Source organism: Cyprinodon variegatus, unplaced genomic scaffold, assembly GCF_000732505.1.
Source record: "Cyprinodon variegatus isolate N-32 unplaced genomic scaffold, C_variegatus-1.0 Scaffold104, whole genome shotgun sequence".
Lineage (NCBI taxonomy): Eukaryota > Metazoa > Chordata > Actinopteri > Cyprinodontiformes > Cyprinodontidae > Cyprinodon > Cyprinodon variegatus.
In genome coordinates, this window is record NW_015150557.1 from 481,007 (window position 1) to 503,686 (window position 22,680).

A 22,680-nucleotide genomic window follows, 5' to 3' on the forward strand; every position below is an offset into this window, starting at 1 on the left:
AAAGCCTCAATCAGGTTTTTCCTAAGAATTATTTTACATTTAGCTAAAGTTTATGCCTTAAAAAGCATTTCCAAAGCACAAGGCTTCCATAATGAAGGTCCACCTTGGGTATTGCCTGTGCATGTTTATACAGTATGCAGTGTAAATCCTTCCGTTCTTGTAGCCTTTTGGTTGTAACGCAAGATGGGAAATTTTGGCTCCCAGTTAACCAATAAAACTCATGGACCAATCTTTAATTTGCCCATGACATAGTAAAATTTACACTTCTGATGTCTCTTTTCTTTTTTCTAATTGCTTCTTACCTGTTACACCTTCCCAAAGGAAAGATTTTTGGAGTAAAGGAATGCATGCTCGGTGATATGTTTAAAGCTTTGGAAGACTTTATTCCTGATCCATCTCCTGTAGTTCCTTTGTCTTAATAGGCCCTATTCCACTGAAAGCCTGGAATTTGAAGCCCCAGAATTTGGATTACCCAATTAAAAAGGAATCCCGGATAATTCATCAGCATGCTTTCCCATTTCTCTGAAAGCCCTGTGGCAATCAGATTTAGAAAAAGTTTTCCTTTAGTTCCAGTGTCATCCAGCTTTAAATAAACCCCAAAGTTTAAAAGGTTTGACATTTATTTATTTAATCAACCTGCTACTGGTCAGAGTAGCTTTTTAACTCTGATTAATTATTAATAACTGCTAAAAAATAACTAGTATATGGGAGATTAAATTCGGAAGTCGGACTTCACCAACTATTTAGATCATTTGACTTGTTTTTTATTTATGGGAGCCAGAATAAAAGGGAGGAATTTATACATTTACTAGACATTTCAGAATTGTATTAATACAAAATAAAGAAAATCAAATAAGTTATTAATTTTGCTTCAACTTTGCAATTAAAATTATTACAATGTTTAAATGGAGTTTAAAAACTTCTGCATGAATTTTTTACTGCTTTATTTTTCTTTTGAGGTTTGTGGTCTCTGCAGGATTTTACCTTATTCCTATATAATTTAGTGTTATGACGTCCTTTTCAGGTTCCACTGCGTTTGCCCTTCTGGTTATTTTGGAGTGTTGTGTGACCTGGATGTGAACGAGTGTGAAGTCTCACCTTGTCTACATGAGGGCATCTGTATCAACATGCCTGGAGGCTTCAAGTGTGTCTGCCGACCTGGATACTCAGGTACCCACTTTGCCCTCAGGTGACATGAAGATCAATACAAGAGTCTGAAAAAGCTTATCATGATGCCCAGTGCAGCTGCATGCTATTGACACAGCTCTGACACAGATCTGGCTTTGCGTTAAAAAAGATAGGACTCATAATGCCTCGATTTTAATTAGCTTGCCTGCTGCTTCAAGATAAACGTTTTTTGGGGTTTTTTTTAACCCAGGCAGATGAAATTACGTCGCCTGAGTTATCCTTAAGATAGCTTTATTTCAGTTTATCATTCTATATATGTTGGATTGCTACTGTTTAATTCTAATGCATTGTGGTCATATTCTGAATAATTAGCTATAGCAACATATATATCTAAATATATACTAACATTGGGATGTCTCACCATATATTTATTCTTTACATATATTTGTTGGTACCATCCAATATTAATTCCTGTCAGACACTCTAAAGATTAATTTCATTTGTCTTCCACACTGCATCATCAATTTATCCTTCCTCTAGTTCAGAGAAGGGGGAAATCTCAAAGGTATTGCCACTCTAGAGAGCAGAACCTGACATGCATGGCCCAATTCCCACAGTAGCAGCTTTTCTTATTAGGCCTACACACACCATAGTACAAGTCTTTCCTTTTTCTGTTGCTATAAGCTCGTCTAAGGGAAGGGGTCCCCCAAGAGAGCGAGCAGGCAGGGTATACAGGTCCGGATTGGCGGCAGTCGACCAGAACTCGTGCGGAATATTTGCCACAGTAATGTGTGCAGTAGTACTGCAACTTTAAATCCATCATTCTCTCTGTTTTTTATGTTTTTTTTTTTTTTTTATGGGGGGGTGATACCAAAGTGTCTTAAATCTCAGAGCGTCACACTATTTCCAATTATTGAGTTAGGCCACAAGAGAATTTGAGGGAGAACTTTTCTTTGCATAACAAATGCTCCAAATAATTCATGTTTAAGTAGCTTCCATGCTGTGTCTGCTTAGTTGTGGTATAATTAAGCTAAAATGATATTTAATTTCCACCTGCTTATATTGACGTTTTAAGCAGCCCTTGTTTATGTTGCACCTCATAACCTTAAACATTTTTTCTCACACTTTTTTAAATAAATCACAAAAATAATTTTATTTTTGCTCATGATAGATTGTTTAAAGAGAAAACATTAATAGTCATTCCTGTTTTGGTCTCATCATATTTAAAAAGTTTTCCAATAGAATATACTCTGGACTTTATTTAAGTAATTCATGGCCATTAATATGTTTGAAACTAAACCATCGTGTAACCTAAACCCTTCCCAAGTCGCATGGCTTATTCCTCCTCCAACAATATTGTCCTGCATTTAGCAATACCAATTTTCACAGCCACTCAGAGCAGCTTTTGCATCCATGCTGAACAAATCTAAGCCCCTACTATGGTTCAGCTATCACCACATGTCAATATGACATTTGTGTGTCAAGACAAATAGTGGTGTTTTTCTTATCTTTATTATGTTATTATGGTGCTGATCTGGGTTTTCTTATTTTATGAACAGTTTTTGTAGAAGCTTTATCTTGGTATATGTGATGGTTTGCCTTACTCTTTCTTTTCCAGATGATGGTGTAAACAGTAATTCTTGACATGTTCAAAGCCTTGGTTATTATTCTAAGTGGTGACTGGCACACAGGAGGCGCTGGGGCTTCGCCCTCCCTGATAAAGGGAGAAGTAAATATGTTTTTTTACAAAGTCAGAAATATATATAGCAGTTTTACTTTCTAAAGTATGCCTCTATGTAATGTAAAATATACTTAAACTACATTTCCTAGCAATTAATATATATTTACCAGTCAATTCCCACATAAAGACCTATACAGAGCATCCCGCAGTTTAAATTAGTGATAATTTACATACTGTTTCGGTATGATCGGGGAGGCTTTCCCATTACAGTTACCAGCTCCAAAAAAACTCTGCCAGGCAGACGAGCTCAAAGTCAGCTCCTATGTCAGAGGATGAAATAGAGCGCATACAGTTACTCACAGTCAGAAAACAGGTCTACACTGAAAAACAGTCCACGTTCCAACATCTATAAACAAAGAAAAAACAGGGTATTGAAGAAGACATGGTATATTATTCTTCGGCTACCTCTTTTTAAATCATGTCATAAGAATGTGAAACAGTATTTACCATGCTAAGGAGAGATTTTGCTTCAACAGGCCCTTGGTTAGTGCCACTCTGCTGCAAGGAGACTTGTGCACACAACAAGTCCCCAGACCCAGCACTAGATACCACAGCACTATTGCCAAGTCTTTAGCCAGAAAAGTCTCTATTTGCTGTCCTAAATGGTGCTAGAATGCGCCTAATGGTGTGATTGCCTAATTTGCATATCCAGCTGAGGCAGACTCGGAATCCCTCTGATTGCTTTTTCTCTTTAGCTGTCTAAAGCAGTGCAGAGGGATATTGGGATAGCTTGGAGGAAATTACCTGGGTGGGGGTTGAGAGTGCTATGGAAAATTTTATAGAAACAAGTAAACAAAATACATAAAATTCAGCCATACCAGTTGGTGGCGGCAATTTTACCAACCTCCACCAAGAGTCTGAAAAAGCTTATCATGATGCCCAGTGCAGCTGCATGCTCTGACACAGATCTGGCTTTGCGTTAAAAAAGATAGGACTCATAATGCCTGATTTTAATTAGCTTGCCTGATGCTTCAACCAACTCACGAAGAAGTAGAAAGCTGTGCAGATACACACCAAGGAGGGAGGTGCACAAAGGAAGAGCATGAGGTGATTTAGGACAGAAATAGCAGCAGTTTTACAAATGTGTATTTCATTTGCAATCTGGATTTGAATTTGAGATTTTCTCTCTCTCTGCTGTGGCTTGCAACCCGCCAGTTCTGGATGACAACAGCAGACAGTGAGAGAGATTTGCAAGCGAGCTTACCGATCCACTCGTTTCTCACTCAAGAGGACAGGGTTTGGTGCAGGGTTTTCGCCAAAGTCCTCATCAACACAGAAAAAAGTTTCTAGATTTGGTGCTAGTTGTCTTAAAAAAAAACAGAGTTCTGAAAAGTTGCTAAATACAGCAATAAAAGCTCTAAGTTGGCAACACTGTACCACAGTTGATCCTTGTCTCTCGCTGAACAATTATCAAATTCACTTATCGTCTTATCATATTGTATTGACCTTAGAAACATGAATATAACCTTCTTTCACTCAGTTGTACTCTGTTCATCCTATAGATTCAGTAAAAAAAATATTAGTTGTTGTTTATTATTTAATTTGATAACCTTCCTCTCTACATTAAACATTATACAATCAAAAATTGTTCATTTACTTGATCTTTGAAAATTGACATTTTGAGAAAGCATTTAACCCTGATTAGAATCTTTCCAGAACTTTTTCACTGACCTGTCCCCTGTTCTCCTTTATCTTTGTGATAAATTTTGTTCACTATTGTAAATACTGTTTTAGGCAAGGCAAGGAGATTTTATTTGTATAGCACAATTCAGTACATGGATAATTCAAAGTTCTTTATATGAATTTCATCATAAAATACAAAAAAAAAAAAAAGCAGAGTAAAAGCAATCATAGGTTCAAGCACCTGCCTGGAGACCTACCCTCTTTCTCCTATTTCATTTCCTGTCTTCCTTATGACAAAAATAAATGCCACTAATGCCTAAGAAATATAAAAATAAAAAGAATGTTTTACACAGGTGGACTTCCAAAGAGAGTTAATGAAGAAAACTCTCTCTCTATATATATATATATATACATTTCACATTTTTCAGATATTTATTTGGGGAAAGAATCCTAAAACAATCTATAATTTCTTCTTTAAATTCATATCTGTGCTTACTTTTTTTGTTGGTCTTTCATTATAATCAAAATAAAAAAAAACCCATTAAACTAGCCTAGATACTTCATGACTATTGTTAAAGGTATTCAATAAGATTAAAAAGCTTTTTTTTGTTCTTTTTCTAATGTCTGGATTCCGTATGTCTGCTAAGTTATTTGTCTAATGGTACTACAATTATAATTACTTTTTATCATAAGCCATTGCCTAAAATTCCTATTTTAGAAATCATATTTTGAAAGGCTTGACAGCCTGCATAGATATCCGCTGACAGATCAATATTCGGGGACTTTTGCTCAAGATCCTCTGCAGTGCCTGTAATATATTTTTGGGCTGCACGTACTGTAGGTGTCATATTGTTTTCAGGGTCATAAGTCATTGCTACGACATGATTAATGGCTAAACTTGTTTAAATAAATCACAGTTTAAGCACAGTATTCATCACCTTCTGTTTTTTCTTCTTCGCCCATCATTAGGGAGCACACTCCCTTGAGTGATGTACAGTGCAATCAGCACATTGTTGCAGTATACTTAGTCAGCACATTGTTTGATGATGATGTTCTAGCTTGTGAGGTGCTTTTTTTTTTTGTTTGTTTGTTTTGGCTGTTAATGCTTTTCACAATCTTTTGTGATAATATCTGTGCTAGTGTAATATAGGTTTTGCCCATTGACTGCTGGCTTGTATTTCATTTAAAAAGCAACAATGGGTAATGTGTAGCCACTGGGGACATATCTTTAAATTCCAGGTTCGGTGCCCCTGAAAGTAACTGGCAACACAGCACTTTCACAAAATAAAATGTCTACTTTGGTTTTGGGGAATCTGTTAGCAGATATCTTTGAACCATCAGATTAAGAAGTCATGAGGTAGTTTTAAAGACAAGGCCACATTCACTCCTCTTGATTAAATGCTACATGCTCCTAGTATATCACTGGCTAATTGTAAGTGCCAGCTCTTGTCAAAGTCCTTCCCCCCTGCTGTGATTGTAACTGTCTTCTTGTCGTCGCAAAAAACTGGAGACTGTACCATGAGTTGGTTGATTGGTTGGTTGTTTGTTTGATTGATTGATTGACTTTATTGATCTCACAGTGGAGAAATGTACTCGTTACATTGGCTTAATAGTCAAAAAGTAAAGGGGTGCACAAAATAAAATATATTAAAGATCAAGAAAAGGATAACAAACTCATAATGGATTGAGTGTTGGTATCAGCGCTGAAGTGCAAATGCTTGGAGGTGTAATTATGTATGGATAAATGCATAAACGATGGGGAAACAAAAGACTTACTCAAATGTGTGTAAAATGAGGCCCAGCAACGCATTCTTTAAGAATGCTTGAAGATACAGCGACCCAAGAACAGAGTGAGTGAGAGAGGGACAACTACAGGTGGTGCCAAGGCTTAAAGTAAAAAGAAAAAAGAAAAAAAGGATTCTGAGATTCAACTTTTTTTGCGATGGCTAGGGTTGTTCAGTGTAAATGAATAATTTTTGAACAGGAATTTTTTGTCAAAATAAACACCATTCTTTTATTGAATGATGATTTTTTTTCCCATTATCATTAAACACCAGTTCTAATGCCTTGTGAACTTTAACTAAGTTCCAATTAAACTGCAGACTCTAATAGGAGTGGGTATTATCAAAGACTTCAAAATACTATGTGTATAACGATACCAAGGTCTCAATTAGTATTGCTTTTGGCTGCCTGTTTACTTTTTAGTTTTTGTTTAGTCTTTATGTGAAACGGAAATTTTAGTTTTTATAAATTTTAGTCATACAGTATTCACCAGTATTCACATCATTCACCAATACACCACAAACAACGCCCAAACTAACAACAACAGCATGTCTTCAAAGAGCTCAATCTATCATAGGCTTTTCTTGCAGCAACTAATCAATGGCCATTGAAGTCCTAAAGCCAACATGGTACTAGAGTTAACCAACCAACCATTCACAAATAACAGAAACAAGGCATAGACGAGGTTAAACATAAAACTTAATCTTTAAAACATTCTCAAGAGGCACAGGTTAACAGTGGCAAAGGGGAATGTTGCCGGTTTGATCCACACAGCCTGCACTCAGGGTCCCTGAACAAGACCCTTAATCCCACACTGCTCCCTTGACTTTTCTCTGTGTTTTTAGCAAATTTAGCAACTAAAAAGCAATAATTGTGAAAGCAGCAATAATTCCACTCTGCTTTTCTTAGTGCTGTCTCATAGGCATAGACACCTGCAGCTGTCTTATCCTAAAAGCTCAACATGCAGTGATACTGCGTACACACCAAACGCTTATCCAGCATCAAAAAGAACTCCAACGCCTCAAGTTGGATGCTTCTGCTCATTGAAGTCAGATGCACATTAATGGCATTTTTATGTGCAGATATCAATGTGCGATCAGTAAAGTTTAATTATTATTATTATTATTATTGCCTATTTTTAGTTGTGGTTCAATCTGTGGTGTTTGACAGGGTTGTCGTTTTGCAAAAACTTATCTCTGCTTTCTCACCAACATCACATGTTGAATTTCTAGCTATTTGTGGAATTAAAATAAGTCCTTAAAACGCTTTTATCTATTTATCTGCCACTGTTTAGGCAACGCATCACGCTGTGTTTGGCAGTTGCATACTGACACATTATGTATATACCAGGTGGAAGAAATGCATGAATTTTCTTGTTAATATCCATTACAACCTGGAGAGACTCACACAGAGAAAAGTTCCAATTAGAAAATATTTAATTTATCCATACAGGTAACATAATCATATTCTTCAAAAATATTTATATCTAAGGAAAACCTTAAAGAAAACATTTAAGACTGATAAGTCTGGAGTTTTGTTTGTTACAGAGTGCAGTCTCTTTCTAATTTAAAGTAAAAAAAAAAAATAGTGGATACATGTTACATGAAGAATAATGTAAATCCAGCACAAGCTTCTGATTAGTTGAAGCGTGGCCTGTTAAACTTCATGTTCTTTGAGTGACAATTGCTTTTATCTGTTCCATATTGAATCAGCAAACCCTCTTCTGCAACTTTAGTATTTATTATTAGTTGATGTAGCTTTAAATGGTTGACCAGTGAGCATATTAATTCTCTTTATAAATCCAAATGTGCTGCACATTTTAATTAAGCATTTATACAGTAACTTTCAGCCAAACCAGTAATGATCAGATGTTGCCAAATACTCATCCTGAAAGCAAGTTTCTTCGTGGATATAATTTACCTGCTTTATTTCAGACCCTGGAACAATCTGAACTGTGTAAAATATTCGGTTAACTTGGATATTGTTTGAGATATCTATCAAAAGAAGAAAGGTTTTCTCTTTTGAATTCCAATATTTTATTTCTCTTATTGCACTTTTTGGATCCTGACATAAAGAGGACACCTTAGGACAGGAAGAATAAGAAATCACTTCATAAGAGAACACACTCACATACTAATCTGACAGTATGAGTTCAAAGACTTCCTTTAACAATCAAAATTCAACCCTTTGCTTGGCCACCCACAAAACAGTAAAGTTCAATCTACAACTATAATCATATGTTAATAGTTTTAAATAAACATTTGTCCAGAATTTCAGTTGAGGGTAAACTGTAGTTATTGTTGACACTGTATATTTTTCTTTCTAAAACGCCTACGCTTTTCGACTTCAAAGTGCCTGTTTTATTAGACAAGCCAAGTAAAGCCCAAAGACATTTAGAGTCATCAAAAATGGATAAAAGCAGAATGTGCTCCACAGTCTGAAGCCACTAAATATACAGAATGTTTGTCTAATAAATAACTTAAATACATAATTTAAACATTACAGTTTCAAAGATGTTTTCTTTCTGGTATGAAGCAATTCAACTCTAATCCCACCAAAACTTTAAGCTTGCAAAGACTGAATAAATTAAAAGAAATCTAAGGTGACAACCAGTTTTTCTAAATTGTTTGACCATCATGAGAACATTTGGAGTTAATTTTGAAAAAAAAAAAAGAAGAAGATTTGCTTATAGTTTGACCTGCTTTAGTGTAAATAAAAATGAGTAGCAAAACAAGAGCATGACCTGATGCCACAACTACAGTAAGCAAACATTGTATGATAAAAAATGAGTTTTAAGTATAAGGAAAAACATGAAACAGATAAAGATATATCTCTTTATAATGCATGCAACATGCATATGTTTACCAATTTTTGCCAGGCTGTGCGATCACTTCAAATGTAAATGTTACTAAACAGATCAGAGAGAAAAAACAGGTCTTGCTGTTAAAGCAGTTTTATCTGGACTGAAAGCTTGCTGCTGGTAAGAAACAGGAATACGATGTTAAGGATCTGTATTAATTAATTGAATATGCTGTATTTTCTGAAGGGCAACATAAGTCTGCTGACTGATTTTGTGGAAAGATTAAAGAAATTCATGGAAAAGAATCAGCCCAAGAAACGTGAAGATCAAGGATCATTATTTTTTGCAAAAATCATTCTTTTGATAAAGTTTCCTGAATTTCTTCTGCTACAGTGGATATACATTGTCTACAAACCTCCATGTTGAGGTTAGCGTAGTGTGTTGGACGCCCCAGTGCGTAAAATCTGCTCTTATCCAGTGGTTTGCTAAATAAATTACAAATGACCAAAAAGCAAGCTCTGGTGCCTTGCCATTAGGCTGGTTATAACTACAAAAGAAACCATGGGGTGTCATTATTGTGACAATCTCAAAGTCCTGCACAAGTGCAAGTGTCACCACATAGTTTAACAGTAGACCACCCCAACCGCAATACTTGATTTATGCAAGCAAAAAACTAAATTAGTGAAAAAATCTCCCATTAAGGGGATGTACTGTATATGTAGGGCTTTGTGTTTGATTTCCTACAAATATAGAATGCATTTAAGGTGTTGCAGCATTCAAAGTATGTGTGCTGTTTAACAGACAGTACATGCTTGGTGCCAAAACTAATTCTTGCCACTATTTAAAAAAAGGTATTATTTTTGGAGTGAACAACAATAGTTCCAACGTCATCCTATTCCTTCACCACTTTGTTAAATTAAAGCATTATTACTTTCTTTTCACTCCCCATCAGTTTATGTGCACAGATATGCATTGTAGGTTTACAGTTGTACCATACTGCTTTTACGTTAGATAATGGATTCAGCAGTACATAGGATGATTGGCTTTGTGTAAATTAGTCCACTTGCAAAGAGTACAATTTGAATGTGAACAGAACTGAACCTAATAAAACATCTCAGATTTTGCTTCTGGTTAGATTGTAGGTATTTTCTGTTGTGAATACACCTCATATTATTAAATTTTAAGAAACATCCTTGCTATATTATAGTAAATGTATGCATTCAATCAGGGAACGTTTTTTATAAAATAATTCACAACTTTTAAAATTCAGTTAAAATACGTTGGTTTACAGTACTGGGGTCCCACAGGGAACAGTGCTGGCACTATTCCTCTTCACCATCTACACTGCAGACTTCTCCATCAGTTCCAAACGCTGCCACCTCCAGAAGTTCTCTGACAATTCTGGCATAGTTGGCCTCATCACAGGTGGGGTCAACTCAGAGTACAGACAGTGGACCCAGAACTTTGTGCTAGCAGAACCACCTTCTGATTAATGCAGGAAAAAACAAGGTGCTAGTGGAGGACCTACGCAGAAGCAGATCGACCCCACTGACACCGCTGAACTTTTAGGGAATGGACATTGAGATAATGGACTTTTAGGTGTTCACCTGAATATTGAACTGGACTGGATGAGGCTCTGTATAAAAAAGGTCAGAGCAGACTCTTCCTGCTCAGGAGACTGAGGTCTTTTGGAGTGCAGGGTGCACTCCTAAAGACCTTCTATGTTACTGCTGTGGTATCAGCCATCTTCTATGGAGCTGTCTGTTGGAGCAGTGGCTTATCTGTTGCTGAGAGAAAGCGACTGTATAAGCTGATCAGAAAGGCCAGCCCTGTGATTGGATGCCATCTGGACTCAGTGAAGGAGGTGGGAAACAAAAGAACCCTAACCAGAATAACATCTCTGTTGGAAAATGTCTCCAACCCCATGCATGAAGCTGGTACAGAACTGTAGAGCTCCTTCAGTGACAGACTGCTGCACCCTAAATGCACCAGGGAGCGTCATCACAGATCCTTCCTCCCAGCAGCTGCAAGACTTTAGAACCACCACTGTTCCCAACAACCTCAATAAGTTTTTACATTCATGCTGATTTTGCACAGTTTCTTCCTTAGTCAGTTAAATAACATGCTTCTGTCATTTTGCACATCTCTGATGTTGCTGCTATTTTCAAATATCCATTACTGTAAAAATGTCCACAGGTGTATATGGGTTATTTATTCTCCAGGTGCACAGTATTTATATTGTTAAAACAGTATTTCATTTGCGTTATTTTTTAACTCTTCACTATTATATTATTCTTATGCATGTTTCTAAGGTGCACATTTGGGTGATGATTTTTCTATAATCTTTTTACTGCTGTAAACACCAGAATTTTCCCATTGTGGGGCAATAAAGTAATTTTCTATTCTTTTCTAACAATTCTTTCTCACAAATATGTAATGGTTCTGGGTTATTTTTCAAAATATGTACTTCTCCGTGGCCACGTATTTTTCTTTCTGTTTTTTTTCTGCAATGCTCCTGAGGCCCTCTTGCTATTTTATTTTGCTCTTTTATAAATAAGGTATACTGAATTTTGTATTTGTAACATGACTGAAGTTTAATAATTTCCTAATTGCCTAATTAAATTTTTTTTTAACACTTTGACTGAAACAATAGCCAAGGTACATGCATTCCTCACTTATTGTTACACAAATAAAACTAAGATCTTAAGAAAAGTTGGCTTATTTTATAAGTTTTTATTTTGTTAGTTTTTTTCATTTCAACAAAGCTTCAAATACCTAAAAAACTTGATTGAGCCCAGATGTCACATTCAACTTTAGGTGGAGTAAAGCAAGATTATTTGTATGGCATATTGCAGAAGTAAGCCAATCCAAAGTACAGCTTATGTTCAGAACATAGGAACAGCTTAGAAAATTGCATCCACACAAGTGTACACAGTACCAATGACGATGCTTTTGGACATATGCCAGGCACGTTGGTGGCACTGCTGTTGTGTTTACCTTGCTCATGGGAGGTAAACAAAGCAACACGGTAGCAAGAAGGCACGTGCTGGATATAGATGAGGATGCAACTATGACATCCCTTTTAGAAAAAAGATTGTCTTTTAAAGTGAATAATTTCGTTGAAGTGGTACGCAGGATATGAGAATCATAAAGCTCCATTCAGACAGTTTTTATCACATTTGCTATTGGCAAGGATTTAAGTGTTCTTACCAATTTGCTGAATTCAAACCATGGTTCCTGTTTGAATACTATAATCTATATGCATTTCTTTACACATTTAATTATTGAAAGCTATCCAGATTTGGTACATTTACTTTCTACTAGAAGAAGTGGCTGGGGAGAGGGAAGTCTGGGCCTCCCTTCTTAAGCTGCTTCCCCCGCGACCCGACCCCGGATAAGCGGAGGAAGATGGATGAAGATGGATACTTTCTACCATTGTTAGAGTTCCTTTTGTGGACCCCACTACTGTTAGGGCTATCATTTGCTGAATATGGATTGGCCTGCAACTCGCATGTAGGATACACACTGAAACATAAAACTAGCATTTTGAAAGTTGTCCATTCTGTGACCTGTTTTCAAAAATGATTGTTCATAGTTTGTCTAATCTGTTTGGGTGCACAGCTTAAATGATAAATTACGCTTGCAGGTAATCTTGTGTCTATGTTGATCATTCCTTAACGAGCCACAGATTTTCTGTATTCCCCAGAGCCTTGCTCTGTTTTGTTGTTATTTTTGTGTAAACAGCAGTAGGTGTTTGATGGCTTTTTAAACAATGTTCTCCTAGTGAAACACTCCTTCTTTCTAGGAGCGCATTGTGAAGTGAACATCAATGAGTGTCTTTCCAGCCCATGCCAAAATAATGGAAGATGTATTGATGAGACTAATCAATATCACTGCTGGTGTCCTGATGGCTTCATAGGGCTCCACTGTGAGTCCAACATTGATGAATGCATGTCAGCTCCGTGTCTTCATGGGAGGTGCGTACTTTTCCCTTTCTTTCAACAAGAAAATAATGGTTATTGGATAAAATTATAAAATGACCCCTTGCCAACAAGGCAGGAACTACTTTTATTTTGTGGTCATACTTAAGTCACGATTATCAACTTAGCTAAAGAGAGATTATTACATTCCAAACATTATATTGATTTCTGTATAAGCTTTCTCCGTGACATATCCATCAATAAGACTTTCATTAAGAAAGCTTCATATATATATATTTTTTTTCTGCTTTGCTACGGGACCCGATTTTGACCTTATCTGTTTTTCTCCCCCAGCTGTAAAGATGGAGTAAATTCATACACCTGCCTTTGTAAACCGGGTTGGACTGGCATCAGATGTGGAACAAACATTGATGTGAGTTTAGTTTAATTAATAAACCTGGTGGGTTTTCAGTAGAAAATGCCAGGAGCCTTTTGTAGTCTTTGTGTGGCCTTTGGTATCATTACCTCTATTGACGTGTTTGTGAGATAAGTCAATTGGTCTACCAGGATCATGTAAACATTGTAGAAATACCTGATTAAAAGGAATTGGCTTAGTGGAAAGCCTAATTGATTTAAATCAAAGCTCTCTGCTGGACTCCAGAGATAAAATATAGAATTGCTTACTGGCTTTCTGTATATTCAGTAAATTAACTATTAACAAATTACTTTCCTTGGTGTTTAGCCTAAACTAAAATTATGGTATACAATCTTCTATGTTGTGTTGTTGTCAGTTGAACCTACAATATCTTTCAGGACTGTGCCTGCAATCCCTGTGTAAATGGAGGCTCCTGTGTGGATCTCATTGATAAATACGCATGTTTCTGTCTGGATGGATTCACAGGAAAGACTTGTGAAACTGACATAGATATTTGTAAAGACACCTCTTTTAACGTCTCACTGTGCTTCAATGGAGCCACCTGCATCGATGGTGAAGGATCAAACTTCACTTGCATGTGAGTTTGCATACTGCATTTTTTGTTTCTTTGACATTCAATGATTTTATGTAGACTGAGAAAAGCAAATATTTTTCAGTTGACATATAACTCCAAGTTATCTAATATTTAATTAAATAGATTTTGGACTGCCATGTCTTGTGCTTCTTCTAAGACACACGCCCAACACGCTGTGTCTTAGTAGAAGAAGTCTGGTTCAATCTTAACTCATGGAAATACAGTAAGCTCTGCACATATATGGAATACATTCACAATTACCATTCAAAATATCATAATTTTTTAACAATTAGATAATTCAACTCCACACCAAATACTTCATTTTAAAAACACTTATCTAGGCCAGTGAAACTCAACTATAACTTAACTGCTCTTATATTCACAAAGTAAACGACAAATAAAAATGGTTGAAAACCTAAGTCTATAGCACCTGACAATACCTCTACCCGAACTAGCAAACATCTTACACCATAAATAAGGCATGACTTTACTGTACCTTTAAACAGGCAAAGTCAACTTCAGCTAAAATACTTCTAAATTTTTGGCTTGTTATAATCTCCCTAACAGAAGTTATAATAATAATAATAATAATACATTTTATTTAACAGTGCCTTTCTAGACACTCAAGGTCACTTTACAAATAATACAAAAAATAAATAAAAAGAGATGAAAATACAAAATACAGATACAGGAACATAAAACAACAGAGAACAAAAAACAATTATGGATAGGGAAAAGAGCAGTGTATTCACAGATAAGCGAGCTGGAACAGATGATCTATTCCTGTTTTTAGTAGGCAGTTCTAAAGTGATGACACAAATGAACAATACAATTTTTCTTCAAAACTAGTCCATCAGTAGACACGCAAAATGTGGAGTAGATATAAGGGAAGTGACCAAATGTCTGCGCTAACCTCTAAATTGAGCACTATATAGGGGTTACACCATTTTATATGAGCATGTGAATGTCTCTTGGATGAAAAAGTAGTGCACTCTGTGCACCCCTCACAAAGAGTCATGGGATTTGATTTGGGGGCAAGAGAGAACAAGGATGGTGCTATGCTTCTAAGGTACTATGCGAGGAGCCGAGTCACTTGACTAAGGGGGGTTGAAAAGTAGAGATCATCTGTTCGAATGGTCAATTCACTTAGAGCATTCTATAGCCCCGTTCTATATAGTGATTGACGGGTTAGGGCTGACATTCAGAAACAGCCAATGATTCACTACTGATTCACATATTCCAGGGAGTGCACATGAGTACAATTTATTCTAGTAGAGTTCTTTATAGAATCTCAAACATCACACATATTCAGTTTGAGGCAGATTTGAAAATGCATGTCGGATTTACAGCCAAACATATCCAAATGGCAAGAGATGAAAATTCAACACTGCAACACTATAAGGTTCAGCAAGAAGTCGGTGTTTAAAGAGGGTTTAGCAGATTTTTTGTTTCTTTTATGTTGTGTCAAAACTTGTGTGAACTGCAGTGTAAAGAGAAAAACTCCACCAGTGAATGACGAGACTTCCTGTTTATAGGGGTTGTGCTAAACTGATGTCAGTTAAAGCGCATCTGTATCTTTTGAATGCTGGTCTGATATGACCAACAGGAACTGTGATGAAGCTCTTAACTAGTGCGTGTAAGTTATTACACCATTTTCTTTTTATCAATTGAAGTTAGATCATGACCATACCCAGATGCTTTGATGCAGGGTGAGGTGATGCAGTTTCTGGAACATCCAAATTATTCCTGAAAAACTGTCTGGATCCTGTAAAGTGATGGCGAGGGGACTTGTTTGGCTATCTACTCAGGTCTCAGTTTTTTTTTGAATTGGTGCATTCCGTTTAACCTATGGCTCCTGTCTTGAATCACCCAAGCGTTGGCTAGTTTTACGGCAAAATGTTGTGCTCCGGAGTATTAAATGATATCAGTGTTTTGTGGGAACAATTAGAAAAAAAAAGGATTTATTGGATAAAGCTGAACATAAAATATTGCAAAAACCCACATGAATCAGTAAATATTTCCGTCTGATTCAAAAACCTGTTCTTAAGTGCATCTTAATCATTTTAAAGTTGAAATCATTGTCAGTGATAGGGAGCTTAATTTGCTCCAATTAAAAATGCATCCAGTCTAATAATAATTGTTGCTGCAGTACATCTGTGCCTTGCATCAGTTCTTCAGGTTGTTTGCAAGTGAATCATTACTTTTTAATTGCCATCATGCTATGCCTTGAGTGATGAAGTGGATCTAGATACAAGATGAATGCAGGGCTACTATGCCAATTCGACTCAGCAGATCCTCGGTTGCTGTACAGTTAATTACTTTGCCTAACCTTGTGCTGTTGTGCTGCTATATGCTTGATGTAATGATTTATATGACAATGAATACTGTTACTCCAAGTAGTGTGATGCTGTTTACAGTGTGAAGTGATGACACAGTGCACTGCCTGGGTAGCATGTTTTAAATGATGCTTCTCTGATTTAGAGTTGCTTCTATAATATTACATTACAGGGATGCAATTTGTCCTTTGAATTTGCAAATAAAATGAATGGGCTTTTGTTTATTGTTTTAGCTTGATGTAGAGAAGCTGCAAGAAAAAATAAAAGTAAAATTATTGACACCATTGAATATGAAATAGAAAGGTAGAATCTCATAATTTAAGATAATATGACCTCCTAAGTGTTGTACAAAAACTCCCTGTAAAAGATATTAAATCCTAAAGTCATTTTGTGGGTTTACAATTATAAATTGTTAAAGGTATTACTTTATAGCAGATGTAGAATTTCCCAAGGGATGTTTTAGATTCCGTAAACCCAGCAAGACTTCATGCTTTTTCTTTACATTTTCCGTTTTGACCTTCTACAGTCTGCCTTATTATTTAGCATTTGTCTTGCTCCCAGTTGGAAATTCATAGAGGTTTAATCCTTAGATTTTTGGCCTCCTTGGCCTCAGATTTGCAGAACCTTTGATGCATGATCAAGCTCTCTGTCCATCTGGAAAATCACAGTTTTTCACCAGGGGGTAGAAACACAGTGGGATGGATGTGCAGAATTTAAAAGTGATTTAATTTATACAACAAATAGCTTATTTTCTTATATACCTTTCTTAAAAATAAAATAATAAAGGAAACTGTTTAAAAAAAAGGCATGCGTGAAAATCAGCATTTAATTTATTTGGGTCAATTTAAAACAATATTTCTGAATTAATGAAACCCAACAAGCCAAAAGAGTTGAATTTTTTTTGTCGCATTGACCTAAACATTTTATGGATATCAGTTCATGTTTTATTAATCATTTTGAATTTCCAAACTTCTGCACAATCATCACATAACGAAACAATATAATGCAGTAAACAAAACAGAAACATTTACATTTTTCTTCAGATCATTTCCAGACAAGTTCATCATTCAAAAACTTTAGCATTCTGTTCATACCACCATATTGTTAAATGCCAGCAAATGAGTCAAATGTAATAAAAAATCCATGTTTGGAAGCTCTTTGCCAGGTGCATAAACAGAGCAAACCACAACAAAATTTGGTGCTCTGTTAATATTTGATATTTAATATTTTTGTTGCTCTACACTTTGTTGCACATTTTATAATTGAACGTATGGTAGGGAGGGAAAGGCATATGGTGCATGTCTGTGGTTTAAAATAGACAAATTGACCAGATTTTATATATAGTATTTTTTTTAACCCTGAGAGATGCAATCTTTTTGTCAAAACAGTATGTAACTGTCACATACGATAGCAACCCATCTTTCAATCGTGGTTCAACTATTAGCCGTTTTTTTGTTTTGGTTTACTTTTTGTAGTAAGCTAATCTTTTTTATTTATCACTGTCATTCAACTTATTTAATATATGACCTAGATAAATGATAGTATAATTAAAAACAATTTTAATAACAAGAAAATTTCAACGTGATTGTTTATTTCCTTCCAATACCTTCGAATTATCATCTGAAAAATTTCCACAAGCTGCTCCATTAGTCGCACAAAATCTCCAACAGACATCTCGACAGCGTATAGCAGATGCCACTCTAGGATGTGATGGATAATTTCAACATTTTTTGTTTGTTTGTTTTCAACAGAATTAATTTTTAGCTGGGCATACACTTTACAAGTTTTTGCTCTTTTCGGGCTGATTTTCCAGGGGCGAGAGAATTTTTTTTGGAGCCGAGCCAAGTTTTAGCCTCATCATGCATCCTGCGTTATGTGATATACAGGGAGTAAGGGAGGGGCGATTAGCCTGTCACGACCACCTTCCAATCAGGAATCGTTAGGTCGGGAGAAATTCAGTTAGCCCTTGTAAGGTGTTAGTGGGGAAATCCTGCTGTTGAAGCAGAGCTACGAGCATCTACGAGCCGATTTACTAAAACCTCATGCACTGTACATATGCAAACAGGATTTTTTCTTCCAGATTGACAAGTCCGACGTGTGGTTTTTGGATGTGAAGTGCGAGCAGCTAAATCGCATCAGAGCATCTGGCTGCACAGTGTAAGATCATGCATAATGAAGTGTTAACTTTTAAACCCTGCGATTTTGTTGTACAGTTTGAGCTGTAGCTGAGAACAACAATTGCAAATATCGCACAGAGTATGCCCGGCTTATGTGTTACTGATCTCTATAAAGGACCACTAAAGCTTGCACTGTTTCCCAAATACTCTGTATTTCAGTTATTTCTGGATGGTTTACTAAAGACAAGCTGTTTGTTGGCGACTAGTTCCTCATCATCTGTCCAGAATGTTTGACATTACCATAGCTCGATTACTTGACCTTAGTCCAGGCACTGCGCATAAGCTTGTCAAAGTTTACCCTCCAGGCTCTTTCTAGTTCTTGTCTGAGGCCTTGGTATTTTCCAATTTCTCATGTTCTTTTTTCCTGATGTTTCCATAATTTGTGATGACCACATTAATCACTACAGCCATCCTCTGCTGCATATCAATGATCACAATGTATGTTTGGTTGGCCACAGCCATTTTGTCTGCATCTGAAGTATCTGGAAATCCCACAGGATCTTAGCTCTGTCCTTCCAATTTCAATCACAAAGCTTTCACCTCTAAAAAGTAAAAGAAGCCTATGGACTAGAACCACCAGGCTCCAGAAATGCTTCTTCTCCACAGCTGTCAGGCTCCTGAACGCCTCCTGACACCAACTATAAGGACTGTACCCCCCACCCAACCCACACATACAATACATGCATAGTCACAACAACCTACTACTGTAATCCGACACCATGTATATGTATTTCTCAACTAAAGCTGTATATAATCTGTAAATCTTTTATCCACTATTATCTCCCATTATCTTGCATTATAACCCCATTAATATATATACAAAATCCATATCCTAACTTTCCTGTATAATCTGTATCTACAGTAGCTTCCCCTATTTATCTATTTTATAGCCTCTTACAATTACTTTCTGTTTATATGTACATTTAATTGTTTTGTACTCGTGACAATGTAATGACAATAAAGTTAAATTCTATTCTAATAATTTTCATACCAAGATTGCTTATTATTCTATGTGACATAATTCAACATTGTAATCAATTCAACAAAAAATTACCACATAATATTCTAAGTTCTGATGCCCTACTTTGAGGAACACTGCTCTAGAGAGTCTGATTGCCTGATAAACCAATCAATATCAGGAAACCTTGGTGATTCCTTTTAATTCTTCCATTTCAACATCCTCCAGCAGAGCAGCATCCATACCACACCATCACGTATGGCTGTCACAGCAGTTTTAAAGTGTTTATAGCTTTCAATGTGAATGCCTTACAGGTAGTTAAATTTGATCTGTGGTGCACCTCACCTTGTTGATCATCGGCGAGAGGAATGTGATGTGAGAAAACATTTATATATTGCGCAAGCTTGGTCCTTGTATATATTTATGGTTGACCAGCACAAGCACGAGCTACACAGCAATATTGATGCTTATGATGATGTCGATCTATGAGTGTTTCATATATGATAGTCGATGAACGTCTGAGAGGTCTTAAATCTGGCTTAAATTCTCCACCTCACCATCTGTCATTGTTTTCTGCTCTCCTTCAAAATGTGTGCATGTACTTGTCAGAGTTGGTATGAGGGACCAGACGTTTCCAGACCAACATTTATTTGATAGATCACAATTTTTGTGTGAAAAGTAACTTATCCAAGTTTAAGGCCTCATTTTGTGGGTGCTTGACAAATCAAATCTCTGATGAATATTCTCCTTTACCATTCTTCAAAGCTTGATTTTAGTTTCGAGGGCTTCTCACAAAGAAAATATGATGATTGAAGGAGGTGCTTTGCATTATATACCAGGCACTAATTAAAGGTTATAAAGTAGAGCGGTGACCTTTTGCTTTATATTAATAAATAGCACATTGTGAACATGGTTCTAATATTAAATGGATCAAATGTATTTGAAATTGTACTACTTACATTATTTTTCTCCTGTCAGGGTATTTTTTTTCCTTTGCCATGATTTCCTCTCTAAATTTGATCTAAACTTCCAAACTAATCTGTTGAATTGATCAAAATTGAACTGGCTGACTGCTTCCTTTGTTAATTTGTTGCAAAAGAAGTCATTCTTACGCACAGTATTTCAAACTCACAAAAAAGTGACAGCCCAGAGAGATTGCCTAATGGTTTATTTAAACTATCATTTTTTTAGTTGTCCACCAGGTTTCATGGGGGATTTCTGTGAAGTGGATATAAACGAATGTTGCTCAGCGCCGTGCCAGAATGGTGCTGTTTGCCAAGATCTTATTAATAGCTACGTCTGCCACTGCAGGTCAGGTGAGTCATTCTGATATCCTGTGATTTTCTCAGTTTGCCTCAAAAATAATACAGTAGTTTTTCCAGTTCTAAGATCTTTTAAAGGCAGCCTTTCCAGTTGTGAATACTTTAACATAACCTAAATAGCATTAAGTCTTTACATCTTAGTGAGCAAGAAGACTTAAGTCTCTATAATGTCCTAGATGTGGTAGAGGGGAGCTTAAAGGCTGTAGTAACTTACAGATCACCTTGCAAAAAGTCTGCTGAAAGGTTACTATCATGTCTACATACATACTGTCCTCAAAGCTACTCTGAGGTCACTTTTCTCCACGGTGATATTTACTGTCATACAGTAGGAAAAAAAACAGTGATTAAAGAACAAAATGACCTTATCTCGTTGAAATGGATGTGGCATCTTACTCTTTAGTGAAAGCCTTTTCTTGTCCCTGTATGTGTGTGTGAACCCAAAAAGAAGCAAATCAATGTAAGCGAATCTGATTGATATTCACTTCAGAGGGTGGAAGTGAGAGAGCACAGGCTCACTACAGCACTCTGTGGGCTTTTGTTCCTGGCAGGTTGGACAGGCCTTCACTGTGAGGATGACATTAATGAGTGCCTTCCACAGCCCTGCAACCAGGGGATATGCATCCAGAATGATCCAGGCTATGGCTACACCTGTTTCTGTCGTCCTGGATTTGTGGTGAGGCTCTTCCACTTTATACTCTTACCCTACCTCTTTAAACTAAACTTGGGTTAGTTACCAGTTTCCTCTGAAGTAAAAACTTTTAAGTCCTTTCTTGTCAGTCAAATAATTTGTTTAATCTTTTTCATTTTCTTGTTTCTTAATTATTCGATGAAAAAAATAAAATCATACTGTTATCTTTGTAAACATAGATATACTTAGGTTGTCTTGTACTTTCTACGATGATGTTTTTTAAATTTAAAAAGCTTTTAACCACTTTGACGATTCAACTGTAAACATCAGACCTCATTTAATAATTCAGTGTATGGTTGAACAACATATCTCATTGCTATCTAATTTATGTAAACAGGGAAGAAACTGTGAGCAGAACTATGATGACTGCCTGCCCAATCCATGTCCAGAAGCTTTTTCCTGTGTAGATGGCATAAACAAGTTTAGCTGCATCCCTCCCATTATGGTTCCTGTTCCCTTGGTGACGCCAAGCATGAACATCACCCACAGTTACACACCCGGAACAGTGATGTCAACGCTAAGCCCAGTACCAACTGCTGAATTATCCACAGGTATAGACCATGTTGTGTGCTTGTTAAAATTTTTAAGTGGAAAAATAGCGATACAAATGACGTGTCCTACTTCATATGTCACTTTAAGCTTATTATAATATTTCCTTTAGGGTGTTTTTTTTGTGCAAGAAGGAAACCTCATCCTTTATTCATATTTTCCATTTCCATTTACTTAGACAAACAAACTCTCTAGAAAATACAGAGATTGTTTTTCAAATTTCCCTACTAACTTATCAAAAAGTTCAAAACTATACAATTAAGAAAAAGCAAAAACAACAATCAGTCAAAAAGGTAAAGGTAAAAAGAACAGAAAATTGTAGTATATTTTAGAATCTTTTCCCATCGAAGGTGACATTAGGATAACTTCAGAAAACAATTTTACAAAAACTCACTTTCCAAGAAGTCCCCTTCAGTGGAAAAATCTTAAAACTATATGCTTAAACTGTAAAAACAGAAACCTTAAAATTACTTTCTGATCTTAAAACTGACTAGACTTTTCCTCTGTCACATCTATTATTTTTATGAAAATTAATTCAACAAGATGGGGATTTTATTTAACTGAAACTTTTCCTCCTCCTCTCTTCATATTCAGACATTTAACTACACTTAGACCAGTAGGCCTTTAAAAAAACAATTGTTGGTTG

The 22,680-nt window shown here is 36.2% G+C and overlaps 1 protein-coding gene across 1 annotated transcript in view; it reads left to right on the forward strand.

Annotated features, from left to right (window-relative positions):
- Positions 1–22,680, forward strand: part of eys (eyes shut homolog (Drosophila)) — a 133,856-nt gene that overhangs the window by 12,730 nt on the left and 98,446 nt on the right. Inside the window, exons 5-11 of the mRNA XM_015374485.1 lie at positions 1,025–1,170; positions 12,880–13,051; positions 13,349–13,427; positions 13,808–14,007; positions 20,667–20,791; positions 21,346–21,470; positions 21,823–22,011. Of these exons, the coding sequence (XP_015229971.1) occupies positions 1,025–1,170; positions 12,880–13,051; positions 13,349–13,427; positions 13,808–14,007; positions 20,667–20,791; positions 21,346–21,470; positions 21,823–22,011 (1,036 nt within the window). The remainder of the gene's footprint in view (positions 1–1,024; positions 1,171–12,879; positions 13,052–13,348; positions 13,428–13,807; positions 14,008–20,666; positions 20,792–21,345; positions 21,471–21,822; positions 22,012–22,680) is intronic.